This window comes from Myxocyprinus asiaticus, chromosome 46 (genome assembly GCF_019703515.2).
Source record: "Myxocyprinus asiaticus isolate MX2 ecotype Aquarium Trade chromosome 46, UBuf_Myxa_2, whole genome shotgun sequence".
In the NCBI taxonomy this organism is placed as follows: Eukaryota; Metazoa; Chordata; class Actinopteri; order Cypriniformes; family Catostomidae; genus Myxocyprinus; species Myxocyprinus asiaticus.
The window spans coordinates 2,374,674-2,393,579 of record NC_059389.1 but is presented as its reverse complement, the minus strand read 5'-3'; the positions used below and the strand labels follow the sequence as shown (position 1 = coordinate 2,393,579).

General features: G+C 37.6%; 1 protein-coding gene across 1 annotated transcript in view; it reads left to right on the top strand.

Annotated features, from left to right (window-relative positions):
• The first annotated feature begins 1,142 nt into the window (after positions 1-1,142).
• The window catches only part of LOC127436061 (sodium- and chloride-dependent GABA transporter 2-like), a 34,175-nt gene continuing 16,411 nt past the window's right edge, over positions 1,143-18,906 (top strand). Inside the window, exons 1-7 of the mRNA XM_051689984.1 lie at positions 1,143-1,276; positions 9,374-9,574; positions 12,218-12,352; positions 12,738-12,878; positions 14,673-14,760; positions 14,954-15,086; positions 15,466-15,600. Of these exons, the coding sequence (XP_051545944.1) occupies positions 9,397-9,574; positions 12,218-12,352; positions 12,738-12,878; positions 14,673-14,760; positions 14,954-15,086; positions 15,466-15,600 (810 nt within the window). The 5' untranslated portion in view covers positions 1,143-1,276; positions 9,374-9,396. The remainder of the gene's footprint in view (positions 1,277-9,373; positions 9,575-12,217; positions 12,353-12,737; positions 12,879-14,672; positions 14,761-14,953; positions 15,087-15,465; positions 15,601-18,906) is intronic.

The window sequence follows — 18,906 nt, the reverse complement described above, 5'->3', positions numbered from 1 at the left end:
CCACAGCGTTGCTATGCAGTTGCTTGGTTGTTCTAAATGCTTGCTAGGGCTTTACTGGGTGGTTATCAGGTTATTGCTGTGTGGTTGTTGGGTGTTCTAGATGGTTGCTATGGCATTGCTGGGTGGTTACCAGGGCATTGCTATGCGGTTGTTATGGTGTTCTAGACGGCAGTTTAGTTGTTGCTACACTGTTGTTTAGGTGTTTTTAGTGTTTTTATTGTGTTACTATGCTTGGGTGTTCAAGGTGGTTGCTATGGTGTTGCTGAGTGGTTGCCAGGGCATTGTTATATGGTCGTTAAGGTGTTCTAGATGGTAGTTTGGTTGTTGCTACACTGTTGTTTAGGTGTTTTTAGTGTTTCCTCAATAGATTGTTAGGTTGTTAGGATGGTTGCTATGGATGGTTGCTATGTGGTTGTTAGAATGTTCTAGGTAGGTTCTAGTAGCTTCACTAAACAGTTGCTAAGGTTAGGGTTAGAGTGTATGAATTTTAAGTGCATTGTTGTAATGTTTCTAGGGTGTTCAAAATAAGTGTACATTCTGAGTGTTTTTACTGTATTACTATGTGGTTGTTTGGGTGTTCTATGTGATTGCTATGGTGTTGCTGGATTTTTGGTAAGGTGTTCTTGGTGGTTGCCAGGGATTTGCCAAGCGGATGCTTGGGTATTCTGAGTTGTCTTAAAATGTATTGCCAACTAGACCACCATAACAACTGTACATCAATGCCTTGGTTACCGCATGATTTGAGCTATCATCTCTATAGCACAAATAATGCAGGACACCACTAATAATAGGATAATTTAGGACAAAATTATTGTGCTTTATTCTGACTAAATAAAGATTTTATCTCAATATAAGTGTTGTGTCTCTTATAAACTATGGAAACCTATTAACAAGAGTCTAACCCACAAGTCTGATCACACATGTATTCATCTCCTGAGAGGCTGGTGGGATCAGGGTGGTCTTTTGAGACCAAACCATAATGTCTCCTTTCTCTGCCGTCCTTCAGCAAAGAGAGAAAAAACTTCACAGACAGAATGAGCTCTGGGTGACGATGTTATGCAATCCATCAGCTCCCCTCAGAAGCCTCACGGGTCTTCAGTGTTTTGTGAATGGGAGTTGGGGGAGGTGTTGGAGGGGAGGAGTTGGACTTGGATCGTCCAGGGCAGACTGACTGGTTCTACTAAACCAGAAACTCTCCACATTATAGAGCAAAACCTGATAATTTACAAGCCACTTCACTGGAGCTGTCGACAACACCACAACATCTCATTGACAGGTGAGCTTTGTCACAACTGTTCTGCTTTTTTCACAATGTTTACCTTGTAGCTTGGAGAAAAGTTCATGCATTCAGTACATGTGTATACTTGATGTGTGTGCATGTCAAGGTAAATGCAACTTGTTCATTTAATATGCAGTTGCAAAGGCTAGTTTTGGTTTTCACATTGGTGCAGATTCTTATCAAAACCAGTTTCAAGATTAGATTACATCTAACTGAGATAATTCATGATGTCAATGGATGTTTTGACTGTAAAAGTATAGAGCTATAAAATGAATGTGGATAGCATAATTTAGACCATTTGGTTTTTGATGAGAAATGTCTTGAGTTCATATTGAGATCTTTAACTTTTTACTACAGACTTGGTATTTTGGCAAATCTTGAGTATATTTTGAGGAAAATTCGGAAACTCTAGAGGAGACGCGTGAGATTACTGGGGAAACATTTGAGAAATAGGAGATTTAAACAAGTCCATTTCCTCTCGAATCTCATTAGTTTCTAGAGAAACAATTGAGATATAATGAAATCTAAATTAGAACTCCAGCACAGATATTCAACTTTTGATTTCAGACTTTGGTATCCTGGCAAATCTGAACTCAGGTTGAGTTTGGCATTGACATTGTTAAGATCTCTTCTAAAACTCAAGATGAGACATGTAAGTTTTACTGTTTTGTGGAGAAACACCTGAGAATTAGGAGTCTTAAACTAGTCCATTTGCTTTCCGTTTAATCTTATTGCACTGCTTCAGTTGGTGATTTCTTAAATACATCTTACATTTCTTGCCTTAATATGTCATTCTTGTCACATTTAGTTTCTTAAAATCTACTAAAAATGCCTTTAAAAGCTGTTTTATCTCTGACGGTTCTTCAATAATGGAAGCATGCATCTTCTCACCAAATTTTGAAACCTTAATTCAGATTTGCACATTTGTACCATCACCAATGACACTTTTTAATACACGTACGACATCTATATTTATGACAAATGTTGTTGAATGTGATGTCATCAAACTATCTGACAGGCGTTAGTCAAAGCTCATTCGTTATGTGTGCAAAGTATATAGATTTTTGTTTTGATTCAATACAGAATCTCAGCTGTATATACAGTAACTGTCAAGATAATTGGTTATATAAGAATGGATGCAACTTCTAACATTCAGTGCGAGAGGAACTCCGTTCCTCATGCATCTACACGAATCTGTCACTGTTTGATATACGTTGCCTTTTTTCAGCTTTACTTTTGTTCTTTTGGGAATTTTCCATTCCCATCTTAATATTCGCTGTATGTGCTGTTCCCTTTGAATGATTCAATTTTGAATGATTGCTGTTCCCCAAAAAACCCATTAATTACAATTTGTTAATCAAACTTTCAGCAACTTCACCCAAGCAACAATTGTTTACCAATCATTCATGTAGCTGAAGAAACCAAATCATGAGCTGCCAAGCCAAAGATGTGTGACATTTTGACTTATGGACGCTCTTGTAGCATTTTACCCAATACTGACTGTGCTGTAATATGTGGTTTTGGAGTATTTGATTATATATTTGCATAGAAGTTCCAGCTTGCTGTCAACAACTTGATACCATTGCGAGATAGTGGGTAGCGATTCTAGCAAGCATATGAAATAGAAGCTTTTGGTGACTTTTTACCCCATTCCGAAAGTATCTACCTGCATCGTTCTTAGATCTGTTCTGTAGATTCTTAGATTCTCAGGAAAACTTTGTTGCTTTCATTGCTTATGAGACTTGTAATTCTCTGTTTCGAGTATCAACAATCTTGAATGTTTTGCCTCAAATTTATTAGAAGTAAAAATAGACACAAATGAGTCAATTGTTGACATAGATCCTTTGGGCTTGTGAGAATTTGATGAGAAATGTTTGAGTTCGTATTGACTTTTGATTGCAGATTTTGGTATCTTGGAAAACATTGATGGGGAGTAGTTAACTAGAAGTAACGATGCTAACTTAACTAAATTTTTCAGTAGTGTGACAGCAGCTCAGCTATTTTCATTATAGTGTAGCTTTTCCAGTAACAAGTTACATTTTCCTACGAGTAGCACTGGAGCATCACAAAACGTGTCACAAAACGCTACATTTGAGAGAATAAACAAACACACTAACCTAACTGTTTTCTCTCTCTCATGTAGCACTGGGACAACCGAATCATTGAAGTGAATCGATTTTTGTTTGGATTCATTTATATGGGTGCTTTCTAGCAGGGTTCAAACTTTTCCAAGGCACAATTTTCCAGGATATTTTATGTGCCCAACAGGTGTAATATTTAGGCAAATACACACGAGAGGTCATGATGTATGTTATTGAATGGTTTTATTTTTCTGAATTCATTACAGCACATGCAGATTACATATTTATTTAATTAATTTGCAGCCTTTTGCAGTTTAATAATCACACTAGGACATATAGCAATTTAAATTTGATTATTTGTGCATTCAAACATTCTTTATCATCCCAAGTATGTCAAATTATGAGATAGCTCCGACCTCTAACCTCAGGAAGTTTCTTTGCCACTCATTGGGCATGGCAATCCGAGTGGCTCAGTGTGTTGAAGTATTGGTTTATAGTACAAAAAGTCTTGGGTTTGAAACCTTACCTTTGCAAGCCATGATGTAAGAACTTATTTAGTTCTGTTGATTTTTGTGTTGTGCTTACTGAATGGTTGCTGGGCTTTTCCACAATCAAATTCTGAATCTGATCTCTGTTGAAGTTACATGAATACAAAGTTGATCATGGGCAATGTTCATGCTTAGTATAGTATGTTCCTTTTGTTATTTGTTAACCCAGTGGCTGAGTGGACCAGTGAATAAAACCATGAAATGGCAAACAGAAGGTTCTGGGTTCAATCCTAGTGAGTTGGTGTTACTTTGGTGTGTGTGTCATATGAGTTGTGCAGTGGTTGTCATATTGGTGCTTGGCCCCGTAATGTCTGCTTGCAGCTTTATTTATTATTATTATTCTTCCTCCCCAATGGGAGTATATGGAAGCCCATAGAACCGTACATAGGAAAATGATACAATTTGGCACATTGATAGGGATGGTCATGAACAGCCACCATACCAAATTTGGGGTCTCTAGGATATACTCTATAGCTCCACCACCATGTCAAATATTCCCTTTTCTTTTGTGTGCATCTTTTGAACCATTTGGCATAGAGACACACTTTTTACTCTAAATGGACACCTTATATTAAAACTGCCCATGACAGTTGCCGCCATCTTGGAATATGGCATTCATCATTTTTTCACTACTACTCCTTCAAACATTACCCAATTCTGCCAAGCAAGGTCTCGAAATAATTTCCAGACTGAGCTGCACAGATTGAATAAATATTTTTTTTTATTTTGCCTTTTTTGAAAAGTTACGCAAAATCATAGTTAACGAGGAGGCTGTGAAAATGGATTTGAGGCTGTATCTCTGGAACACTTTGTCCTATCGAAACGAAACTTGGTATGCTTCATGAGGACCATGGTCTGAGGACACATGCAGAGTTTTGCCACAGCACCACCTATGGGTCAAAAGATGTGAAAAATTGCTATTTTTGCCTGTAACTTTTGAACCATATGTCCTAAAATCATGAGGTTGGTGTCTATGGATTCTGTGGATCATGAAGATTTCAGCAATTTTTCCCATATCAACTATACTGTCTCTCCACCAAATTGAAATTTATCTCCACCATATTGAAATGTATTAAAAATGTATATATCTTTTAAATACATTGTTGGATTTCAAAGAAAATTGGTATGTCTCATTGACATCATTGCCTGATGATACTTAAGCAGTTTGAAGACAGCGCCACCTATAGTTCAAAAGGTAACCTACACTTAACTGCTGACTCTAATCTCAGAAAGTCTTTGCCATGCAATAGCCATGTCAACTGAGTGACTCTGTTGTGTTAAAGCACTGATTTATATTTCAAAAGGTCAGGGGTTCGATTCCCAGGTGGACCAGTGTTAGAGCTGATGTTATATTTTACTGGAGATCTTTGTATAGTTTACTGAATAGTTACAGGGCTTATCACAGATCATTTCTGTTTGCAGGTATACTTCTTTTTTATCTTAGTGTTGTTCTTCTGATATATATGAGAGTGATATGTTTTGAAAGGATTGAGAGGATTGGAGAGAGTATCACATGTAGTTCAAAAGAACATGGTCTGTTTAGCATGGTTATCATGCTACATGCTATGATAGCTTAGCATGCCAATTGGTAAGCATGCTAACTGTTGGGTTTTCTGTCTTATAAGGCTATGTGATCACAATGCTTTCCACAGGGTAACATAAACTTAGCATGCTAATCATTTAGCATGCGAACCAACACATTTGTAAGGCTATTTTATCATAATGCTATCCATAAACAACATTAATTTAACATGCTAATCAGCTAGCATGCTAATCATTTAAATGCATCATGACTAGTCTGTTCTTTCTTTCTGCTGTGTTTGATATCAGCCATATCAGCTCTCTACCATTCTGAATACTTTTTTATTCAAAACTTGCTGACTCTCAGCTTGGTATGTCTCTTCAGCAACTATAAAACCTGTGGCAATGAGGCCCAGAGGTCAATGCACCATGCCAGTGTGCTGTGGAGATTGAAAGGTTGTTGGTTTGAGACCAGCTTGGGGCAACTGGAAATACTTTGAGTAATTGCAAAATATATAATGACCAGTTTGTTTTTTCTGTTGTGTTTGATATCAGCCATATCAGCACACTACCATTTTAAATACATGTTTTATTCAAAACCTGCTGACTCTCAGCTTGGTGTGTCACTTTAACACCTGTGAAACTTTTCTGTTTCTGTCACTTTTTTGGTGACTTGTGAAGTAGTGTGGGGTTGCTTTGTATGTCAAATTCATGCAATGTGTTGTGCTTACTATGGTGTAATGCTTGCCATATCTGAGATTTTTTAATTCTGTTTAATGAATGGTTGCTGGGCTTTTCCCCAAGCAAATTGTAATTTTCCCCATGAATATAAAGTTGATATTGGTAACAGCTATGCTTGGCTGTGATCCCTCTAAGCTTGGTATGTCCCCTTTGTTGACTGGCAACTCTGTGGCTGTGTAGTGTAGTAGATGTTACATTGAACTCTAAAATAGAAAGTCATGGGTTCAACAGTTTGACCTGTCATGTGTTCAACAGCTCCAATCCATGTTCAATGGACGTTGTTTATTGTTAAAACAGTGAAAAAAGCTTTTGTACCTCTTTGTACATTTACAAAGCATAATTCCAAAGTAAAAAAGTTATTTGATGACATCAGCATGATTTTTGTTAAAATCGGTATCAGCCAAAAAATTTAATATCTGTGCATCAAAACTATACGACTTTGTATATTTGACACCTATCCCAAGTCCTGATCATTACCATGTTTTTGTACATGTAACAAAAAACCATGTTAGCCACACAGTCAAACAGTTTTATTATATTTACATTTTTTCCAGGACAAATAATTATTTTCCAGGACATTTAGGTATTTTTCTAATTTCTCTCACTTTTCCATTGAAAACTACACTGCAAATTATCAGGTTTTCCAGGACATGTGGGACCCTTGTCTAGTTTATTAATGTATATTAATGTTACTTTTTAATGTTTTCACCCTATTTGTTTAACCTTCAAATTAACCATGGTTTTACTATAATAATATAGTTGTAACTATGACTGTAGTAACCATGTTTCTTTTTTTTTTTTTTTTTTTTTTTTGGCAAAACCATTGTTTTGATACAATTAATATTATAGTATCCATTAAGTTTCCAAGGATCTCTTATAGTAATATTGTAGAAACCATGCCTCCAGTAACCATGGTTAATTTTGTGATTACTACGGTTTTTACTATAAATAGCACGATTAAACTACACTTTCTGTAGCACGTTTATTGGCTAATGAAATATATAACTATCAGGTGATATAATTGAATTTTGCAATCAAAACGAATTAAATGATATCATCTGATTATATACTGTATATATTAGCTACTTTTTGTTGTTAACTACATTACTACTTTCTTAAAGAGTAGTTAAACTACTTTAAGTTATGAGTAGCTTGTAGCTTGGGAAGAAATAGTTTCAAAGTAGCTTCCTCAACACTGTTTGCAAATCGGAGAAAAGTCGAGACAACTTGTGAAAACTGAAGTTAACTGGGATCCTACTGCGTCGCTCTGAAATCATCCTCTAAACAAACAACTTCCAAACCAGAAGCGTGTTCTACCTCATGCTGCCAGCCTTTCATTCCCTCAACTGGCTTGTTTTACGTAAGGGTCTATTTTTACCGCCCTGACCAACTGTGGCGGCAGAAGATTTTTCGCAAAGAAGAGAGCACATTCTCAAGGCCTCTGGCACTGCAGGATGTCCACCATGCTTGATGTTTGAAATTTCAAATATGTGGTAGGAACAGTTGTTTCTCCCTGGAGAAAATGACCCCTGACCTCTGACCCCTTAGCAATGGACCCCTTTGCCTGAGGCCTTGAAACATCCTCAGCTGGTTTTGCTTCAGGATCCAGATTTTAAGGGGCGGCCCAACATAGTCCCAAATTGTTTATTGTACAAAAGTAAACAAAAATGTCTGAAAAATAAAACATTGCATTCAAAAATATTTCTGGTGGTTTGTTTTTAAGGATTCTGCATTTTAATGTACAGTATATAACAAATCTTATAAATTTAGGATAAGGCCACGTCCCAACAAATACATTTTTGTTTGAAAATGCATATTAATTTCGCTACATTTACATCTCTCATCCACACTAGAACGCTGTTTTTCTCTTTTGAGAATGCTCTCTAATACCGCATACTTTAGAAAACACTTATGTTAGGAAGCGGAAAACAAAGTTCTCAAACAAAAACATATTGTCTGCACTTTTAATCTAAAATGTATTACACTAATCCATTTTGTTTGAAAATGCATTGACTTTGCTGCGTTTACGCCTCTCACTCACACTAGACCGGTATTTTTTTTCCTCCACTGAAAACGGAGACCTTCTCCATAACCACATACTTTGTAAAATGGAAACTTAGGAAACCGAAAACGGGGGTTTCTGAAAACGGATGATCTTATAAAACATCACCAAACGTCAACATTTTTATGCGGCACAACAGAGCATTTTCGGAATGGAGGAAAACCCTGTTTTAGTGTGGATGAGAGGCGTAAACGCAGCAAAGGCAATGGTTGGTCAATGGCAAAGCAGCTGTGTTTAAATAAATATTTTTTAAACCATTTATTTAAATCGTACTATTGCCATGAACTTCATAGGCCCAACAATCTAAATAATTAACATGACATAGTCATCGGAAGTTTTGTTCGTAAATTTCTCTTGAATTTCGATGGTTTCATTCTCTCTGAAAAAAAATAATTCACCGCACTAAACATTGTTTTTTTTAGGATGAGGGCAAGTCACACAACCTGTCCATGTTGACATCTGTCTCATTTGATGAGCTTCCACCAAGTGACTGAATTGAATGAATCTGCACCAAAATACCGTAGAGTTTGACTGGACGTATGGCCTTTGACGTCTACAACAAAAGATATGGGACGCATTTTGTCCCCCTGCTGTGATTTTGCGGGTTCTGGTGCACGCACAGATGGGTCCGACCCATTAATTCAATCTGACAGATTTTAACTCAGTCAGTGGGTCTTCTGTTCCACACACAGTGAGAGGCCCCTTCACCGCTGTTGTCCACAATGCTCATGTGATCAGTCGCTGTCATGCCATGCATGAGGCCCTGAGAGCACGCAGATGCATCAAGTCCTGTCTCACATGTGTGAGAACATGCGTTTAGAAGGTCTTGAATTCAGCAAGAACAGTTCCTCTTCTATTTTCAAAAGACCATTAAAGGGGTAGTTCACCCAAAAATCATTTACTCACCCTCATGTTGTTCCAAACATGTATGACTTATGGAGACTGAAGTGATCTGTTGTCTTGTATTCAGGTGGGTTTACGAGCCTCTTTCATAGAAATGTGAACCCTAAATGGGTGTGTAGTGTTTCATATCTTCACTGAAAACATGTCTTATTTGGCTTCTCAGAATTGGCTCGAAGAATGTTTAGACATTTTTACTGGGAAAACAAAAATACTTTAACACGCTTTAATTTTTCAACAGGAGAGAAAGAGATTACGACCAAAATGGACCCATCTAACGGTCTAAACCGGCCGCTGGAGATTGTCCCGAACACGGAGGAGAAGATGATGGAACGAGGACAGTGGAGTAATAAGCTGGAGTTTGTGCTGTCAGTCGCTGGAGAGATTATTGGACTGGGAAATGTGTGGCGCTTCCCGTATCTCTGCTACAAGAACGGTGGAGGTAAGATGGCGTAGAGTACTCACTGAAACATACTGTGGCAGTACCATAGTACATTAATAAAATATTCTGTGGTAATGAATGATTACCATTCTCATATACCAGAGTATTTATATAATAGCAAGGTATTACCATAGTACATGTCAAAAACATGGTATTAACACAGTACATTAAAAACATGGTATTACCATGGTAACGGTCCAAATAATCAAGGTATTACTGTAGTACATGTCTAAACAAAAACAAAAAACAAAACATGGTATTACCATGGTACATTTCCAAATAATTATGGTATTACTATATCACCATGTCTAAAGGTAATACCATGGTAATACCATGATATGTGTTCAAAAACATGGTATTACCATTGTACATTTCCACAAAAAAAAAACATGGTATTACCATGGTAAAAATTCCCCAAAAATGTGGTATTACTGTGGCACCATGTCCAAAAACATAGTATTACCATGGTATATTTCCAGGGGAAGAAAACATAGCATTACCATTGTTACTGTCTAAATAATCAATGTATTACCATAGTACATATCCAAATAATTTTGGTATTACTATAGCGCCATGTCCAAATATCCAAGGTAATACCATGATACATGTTCAATAACATGGTATTTCCATGGTACATCCAATAAACTAAAGTAGTACCATGCTACATGTCCAAATAAACAATGTATTAAGATAGAACATGTCCAAAAATGTGGTGTTACAGTACATTTCCATAAAATAAAAATAAAAAACATTGCTATAATAACTGTCTGAATAATCAAGGTATTACCACAGTACATGTCAAAAACATGGTATTACCACGGTACATAAAAAACATGGTATTACCATGTAACTGTATAAGTAAACAAGGTATTACTATAGTGCATGTCCAAAAAACATGGTATTTCCATGGTATAAAAAACATGGTATTTCCATGGTAACTGTCTGAATAATCAAGGTATTATCATAGTACGTGTTTAAAAACATGATTTTACCATGGTACACTTAAAAAAAAACACACATGATATTAACATGGTACATTTCCCAACAAAAAACAAAACATGATATTACCATGGTGCATTTCCAACAAAACATGGTATTACCATAGTAAAAATCCAAAATCATTTGCTATTACTTTGGCACCATGTGCAAAATTCCAAGGTAATACCATTTTCACCATGGTACATCCAATAAACTGTACCATATCCAAAGAAACCAGGTAATAACAAGGTACATGTCTTGAAAAAGTGCCTGTTCTTAAACAAACACAGAAAACTGCTGCATGTTTTGAGGTATCATGTCGGTAGCACATACGGTTTGGGACATGTCATCAATTAAACATTTGCCATTACAGTTGATGTGTGTAACATCTCACCGTCAGCTGCTATGACTCATGCTGAAGGGGTTTTGCAGGTAAATGGCATTCACGTGTGCCAGAGGTGGAACAAGGGTGGGAACAGATATTTATGGGATTTCAGACCAGCTCTTGCTCTGGTAAACACTCCAGACCGATCTTTAGAACTTCAGGCATTTCACACTAGAATCCCACCACAAACTGACTCATTGTATTTGGTACAAATGCTTGAAACCCCAGAAGGAAAGACAATGCTTTTATTTACCTGTCTGACAGCCGTGAGTGAAGAAAGAATGTGAGGCATGTCTGGTCAGGCCGGGACACTTTATGAGGGATAAACTCTGGTTAATTTAATTCTGGGTTCATTGAGAATGGATTTTAATCAGAATAGTATGTGTAACAGTACTGTGTGCAATAAGCATCAATGTATGTTTTTAAACAGTTGTATATTGCACATTTCAGCAAATCTAGTAAGTCACCCGTGTATTCTATGCATATGGAAAATTCATATACTGTGCACAGTGTACATACTATATACTGCAGAAATAGTAAGACTAGTATGCTATTCCAAAGAGGCTACATCAAAATATAATATTTTGTGAGTTTATATGACCTAAAATAGTTTAGAATTAACCAGATAGTCAGCAAAAGTTTGACAACGATTTCTAACCAGATCCAAATGTGTTCAGTGTGTCTGAACACGTGTTCAAATGTCTGTGAATCTGACCTTTTGATCCGACAGTCGGCGTGATGAAAGCATTACTAGTTCATGAGGTGATAGTTCACAGCTGTTGTTTGATCAGCCCGTGGCATGTGTCCATACAGATATACAGTCGAGATCTTAAGGCCTTTGGAAACGTTTTGAAAGTTGCTGCAGATATTTGTGCATATTTCACTCAAAATGCATCACTGTTGTCATTGCATGCGCCGATCCTGAGCTGAAAGATGCATAAAAACAAAAAATAGAAAAAACGTACAAAAAAGTACCATGGCATGGACACCGCCATAATGGTTATACCATGGTATTTCTTAATTAGGTACCATGTGAATACCATGGTATATCAATATGTCATTATTGTGTATATCTACAGTATATATCATTGTATATTTCAACATTACATTGATGGTATCAGACGGTAATACTATGGTATATATCACAGTAGCATGATATTACCATCTGATACCATCACTGTACCACAGTGCCATACATTTTCATTTCTTCAATACTTTATCTTGTCTACCAGTGATAAAGTGGCCACTGATTTGCAGTATATTTTTTAACTCTCTTCCAGGTGCGTTTTTTATTCCATATCTGATCTTCCTCTTCACTTGCGGTATTCCCGTGTTCTTCCTGGAGATCGCTCTGGGTCAGTACACAAGTGAAGGAGGAGTCACCTGTTGGAGAAAGATCAGTCCACTGTTTGAAGGTGAAACATTGTTTCTCATCTTATAAACAAACTTAAACGAAACATTTCTTTAATGATTTACAGAACCTTCACATCAAACAACTCTTTCTTATCAAGAAACATTTTTTGCTGTATACTGTAGGGCTCTTGAGCTGCTGAATAGTACTTTGGAGATTATTGAAGTTCTTAAGGTTTCATTAAAGGTTCTTCAGATCAGCGTTTTAGTTTCTGGGTTCTTTAAAGCACTAGTTGATGCTTTTCTAAAGATTTAGACTAGAGTATAAGAAGTAGAACTTGAAAAGGTTCTCCTCTGACATCAGGCTGTAAAACAATTTAAAGAGTTCAGAGTATTTTGATATTCTGCTCTACTTCACAATAAAGATGATTATGGGATGTCTCTCTATAGGTATTGGATACGCAACTCAGGTCATTGTGGCTCTGCTGAATTTCTATTATATAATAGTTCTGGCCTGGGGAATATTTTACCTGTCCAACTCTTTCTCCTGGAACCTGCCGTGGTCTTCCTGCAACAACACTTGGAATACAGGTGATGTACCTTATCCATCCAAACATCCATCCATCAAAACATCCATCAGTCCATCCATCCATCCAAACATTCATCTATCTATCCACCCAAACATCCAATCTACCCAAACATCCATCCATCAATCAGACCAAACCTCCATCCATCAATTTAAACATTCATCAGTCCATCTACCCACCCAAACATCCATTCATTCACCCAAACCTCCATCTATCCATCATTTCATCCATCCAAACATTCATCCACCTATCCACCAAAACATCCATCCATACAAACATTAATCTATCCATCCATCCATTCATCCATCCAAACATTCATCCATCAACCCAAAACCCCATCCATCCATTCAAACATTCATCAATCCATCTATCCATCCATCAAAACATTCATCCATCCACCAAAATCTCCATCCATCCAAACATTCATCCATCCTCCATCCAAACATCCATCCATCCACCCAAACATTCATCCATCTATTCACCCAAACATCCATCCATCCTAACACTAAACATTGATCCATCCAAACATCCATCCATCCATCTGTCCTCACACCTAGAAGTCAATCCATCTATCCATCCATTCAAACATCCATCCATCCAGCAAAACATTCATCCGTCTATCCACACATACATTCAATCCATCCAAACATCTAAACATCCATCCATCTAAACATGCATCCATCTATTCACCCAAACATTCATCAACCCAAACATCTAAAGATCCATCCATACAAACATCTAAACATCCATCTATCCATCCATCCAAACATCCTTCCTTCCATCCACACAAACATCTATCCATCCATCCAGCCATCCATCCGTCCATTCAACCAAACCTCCATCCATTCATCATTCCATCCATCCAAACATTCATCCATCTATCCACCCAAACATCCATCCATTCAAACATTAATCCATCCATCCATCAAAACATTCATCCATCTATCCACCCAAACATCCAATCCACCCAAATACCCATTCATCCAAAAACCTCAACCTCCATCCATTCATCCATCCAAACATTCATCCATTCAAACATTCATCAGTCCATCTATCCATCCATCAAAGCATCCATCCATCCTCCATTCAAACACCCATCCATCCACCAAAACATCCATCCATCCATCCAAACACGTAAACATTGATCCATCCAAACATCCATCCATTCAGACATCCATCCATCTGTCCTCCCACCTAAATATCAATCCATCCATCCATCCATTCAAACATCCATCCATACATCAAAACATTCTTCCATCTATCCACACAAACATTCAATCCACCCAAACATATCAAAATCCATCCATCCATTCATCCATCCAAACATCCATCCATCCGCCCAAACATCCATCTATCCAAACACCTAAACATTGATCCATCTAAATATGCATCCATCTATCCACCCAAACATTTATCAACCCAAACATCTAAAGATCCATCCATCCAAACATTCATCCATCCATCCAAACATCTAAACATCCATCTATCCATCCAAACATTTATTTACTATCCACCCAAACATTTATCCATCTAAACATCCATCCAACCAACCAACCAACCCTTAACACTGATTTAAAGTATTCAGAGTACATAAATCCTTCAAACTTTTGAGATTTTTAAACAAGGCTTTGACAAGCCAACATCAAAGTTTGTCTTGATTAACTTTTCATTCAGATTTAGGTTCATAAATTCTCCTCTACATGGTCATTTTGAGGGTTTTGCGAGGTTCTTGCAACATGAAGTCTTCCAAGTCAAACAGATTCCAGAATCCCAATTGTGCTACTTTTTTTTTTTTTAGATTCCTGCGTAGAATTTCAAAGAAGAAATGAATCTGTTGACCAAAGTCACCTTGAAAACGCAACATCACCTGTGATTGAATTTTGGGAGTAAGTTTTAGAAGTATCTTCATCTCTGTTTTCTTGCATGGTGGTGACCTCTCATGTTCTCTCCATTTTTGTTGAGTTTTGTTTGTTTTGTTTTTTTGTTTGTTACATATACAACGTTTTTTTTTTTTTTCGGTTGCTTTGTCATGTTCTAGAGCCTGATATGTCCTGCTTATATATGTACTGCTCATGGCAGACGGAGAGTTTTACGGATCTCCTCTGGAATCGATGAGATTGGGACATTACACTGGGATCTGGTGCTCTGTCTGCTGGTGGCCTGGGTTCTGTGCTACTTCTGTATCTGGAAGGGTGTGAAGTCCACAGGCAAGGTATATGTTAAGATGCCGTTTGAGATAAATAACTGGATTCATGATATGTCCCAAAAATATGTTTGTTTTGGCCATATCACCTAATGTAGTCACTTTGAGTGGTCAGTCAATTTTTGTTTTGAATGGCTAATGCTGATATTTAGAGAACAGTGTGGAAGATGGCTGACATAATACAGATATATTCAATACAGTGTAATGATTCCAAATAAGATGTGCATATAATTACTTAAATTTATTCTATCTATCTATCTGTCTGTCTGTCTGTCTGTCTGTCTGTCTGTCTTTCTATCTATCCATGAGAATGTAGAATCATTCTGACTGTTTCTGAAGACGCAAGAGTTAGCAATTAGCTTCATGCTGTTTTCCTGTTACTCAACAGGTGGTGTACTTCACTGCAACCTTCCCGTATGTGATGCTTTTGGTTTTACTCATCAGAGGGGTCACGCTGCCCGGAGCGTCCCGCGGGATCCAGTTCTATCTTTATCCCGATCTGGGAAGGTTAGCCGATCCACAGGTATTCTAACTACACTAAAGTAGGGTAACTAATAGGATAATAGTTATTTTCCTAACTAGCTTTCCTTCTACCCTTGCATAAAATTACCATGGTGTTCCCTGCTGAAAAAGCATTTAAAAAACCCTGCCTAAGCTGGTTTCCACGGTTTTCATGGCTAGGAAGGGCCAGTAAAGTCAGCAAGGACACACTATTTTCTCAAAGTGTGTGTTTGATAATTCCTTTGGAACAAACCCCAAATGTTTTTCTTAAACACACGGTGTTTGAAAGGTTGAAAGGTCACGTAATTTGTCTATCCAGGTGCTTTAGTCGTGACCCAGTGCAGGATGCTCTGCAGGGAAGTCCTGTTTTCTGCCCTCATTTGAACTTTTGAACTCATTTTCACAGCTGTGTCAAAAAATGACCCCCCATTCCACCCCACGTGATATCTGAGAACATGATATGACATGGCCACCCAGACATATCTCAGCATTTTCAACTACAGATAAAACTGCTTAAACTTCTTCAGGAAAATCTCTTTCTAGTCAACAAGAGCATTTTTGGTTGGATTTGAGAGATAAACATCGTTGTCTTTGATTTTTCGCAACCCATTTGACATGTGATGCAAATTTAAGTGAAACGAGAAAAAAATGTTGGGTGGGACTTTATTTTATGCATCGTGACTTGATGGGATGGTTAAAAGTGGTCTCTATATGACAGGTGGTAGAAACAAGAGGGCTTGGTGACACCAGCAAAATCGGAAAGTTGTTTCAGAGGTGGAGCAAGTTATTATATTTTGATAAAAGATTACAAAGAAAAACTTTTTCTTCAGAAAAACGTGCACAGATGAATTGTTAACAGTAAGCCCAGGAACAAGTATTAAGAAAGTAAATAGGATCAATTTTGATTTCATGTTGACTTTAACCTCAAATAAAACAGCTTAATGCTTCTGGTAAGTCTCTTTCTGTTTAATAAGAGCATTGTGGTTCACTGTGTCTTTTGTTCTTAGGTGTTTAAAAATGAGGCCAATTTAACGAGAGCTTTTGGGTTTCCGTAAACAACTGGGCAAAGTTTGAAAAAATCGGTGATGCAATGCTCCTAAAACTTTAGCATTACGGGTAACATTTTCTAAGTGTTGCGTCTTGTTCAGACATCCGTGATCCAGGTCCAGTGGCTGTGGACCTCTGATGATAAATGTGAGGTTTTAATGAAAGTGTGTGGAATTTTCTCAAGGAAAGACACCAGTTGTGTAGCCATGAGAACATGGTGTCAACAAAGAGCCATATTTGTTTTAAATACATGCTGCATTCAGAATGTTTAACTCATTTTACAATGATGTGTACAGTATGTAGGCCTATGTTGGATTTCCACATATACTTGTTAGTGGTGTTTAGTGTTAGCAATTTGAACAAACTCCTAACACTAAGGTATTAAACTCATCCTGCACCGTTCATGCTATATACATGAATGCCTCAAATCATGCAGCTTGTTTTGGAGAGGTGTGCTATTACAACAACCTAGTAACCACCCAAAACACCCTAGCAACTGCACAGAAGCAGGGTAACAACTCAGAACACTTTAGCTACTGCATAGCAACATGCTAACATGCTAAAAACCATTCAGAACACCCTGGCAACTGCATAGCAACATGCTAACAAATCAGAACACCTTAGCAACTGCATAGTAACATGCTAGCATGCTAAAACCACTCAGAACACCTTAGTAACTGTATAGCAACATCCAAACATGCTAAAAAAACACACAGTACACCTTATCAACTGTATAGCAACATGCTAGCATGCTAAACAACTCAGGCCACTCTAGCAACTACATAGCAGCATGCTAGCATGCTAACAAAAACACTCAGAACACTCTAACAACTGCACAGCAACATGGTAACAACTCAGAACACCTTACCAACTGCATAGTAACATACTAACATGTTTAAAACCATTCACAACACCCTGGCAACTGCACAGCAACATGGTAACAACTTTGAACACCTTAGCAAATGCATCGCAACGAGGTCATTCCTATGTTTCCAGGGTCCTATGTTCCCCAGATTTATAGGGTCTAATGTTCCCATGGTCCTGTGTTCCCCATATTTATATGGCAGATAATGAACACATGACAAATGGTCCTATGTTGCCATGGTCCTATGTTCCCCAGATTTATATGGCACATAATGAACACATGACAAAGGGTCCTATGTTCCCCAGATTTATAGGGTTTGGGTTAAGGTTAGGGTTAATATTTTATGAAATAAATATTATATGGATAATATTTATGAAATATTTTAACTTGAAACAGGTCAAATTTGAATCGAACACAATAGGAGGGTTAATGAGTGTTAACAGAATATTGAAATGGGGAACATAGGACCATGGGGACATAGATACACTCCCCATAGCAACATGCTAGCATGCTAAAAACCACTCGGAATTCTTTAGCAACTGCATAGCAACATGCAAACATGCTTAAAAAAATACACAGAACACCTTAGCAACTGCATAGCAACATGCAAACATGCTTAAAAAAAATACACAGAACACCTTAGCAACTGCATAGCAACATGCAAACATGCTTAAAAAATACACAGAACACCTTAGCAACTGCACAGCAACATGCTAGCATGCTTAAAAACCACTCGGAACTCCTTAGCAACTGCATAGCAACATGCAAACATGCTTAAAAAAATACACAGAACACCTTAGCAACTGCACAGCAACATGCTAGCATGCTTAAAAACCACTCGGAACTCCTTAGCAACTGCATAGCAACATGCTAGCATGCTAATCCATTCAGACCACTATAGCAATTACATAGCATCATGCTAGCATTTAAAAAAAACACTCAGAACACTCGAGCAACATGCATAACAACATGCTAACTTGCTAAACCACGCAGAATACCCTAGCAACAGCACAGCAACATGGTAATAACCCAGAACACCTTACCAACTGCACAGCAACATGCTAACATGTTAAAAACATTCACAACGCCTGGCAACTGCACAGCAACATGGTAACAACTCAGAACACCTTAGCAAATGCATAGCAACATGCTAAAAACTACTCAGAACACATTAGCAACTGCTTAGCAACGTGCTAGCATGCTAAAAAAACACTCTGAACACCTTAGCCAAAGCAAAGCAACATGCTAACATGCTAAACCACTCAGAACACCTTAGCAAATTCCTGGAAACCACCCACAACACTCTAGTGCAAGGGTTTTCAACAGGGGGTCCGTGACCCCCAGGGGTCCCTTACTAAAAAATCGAAACTAGCTACAAACTTTCTGCTCGTTATTTTCACATGCAAGTGAGCTTTT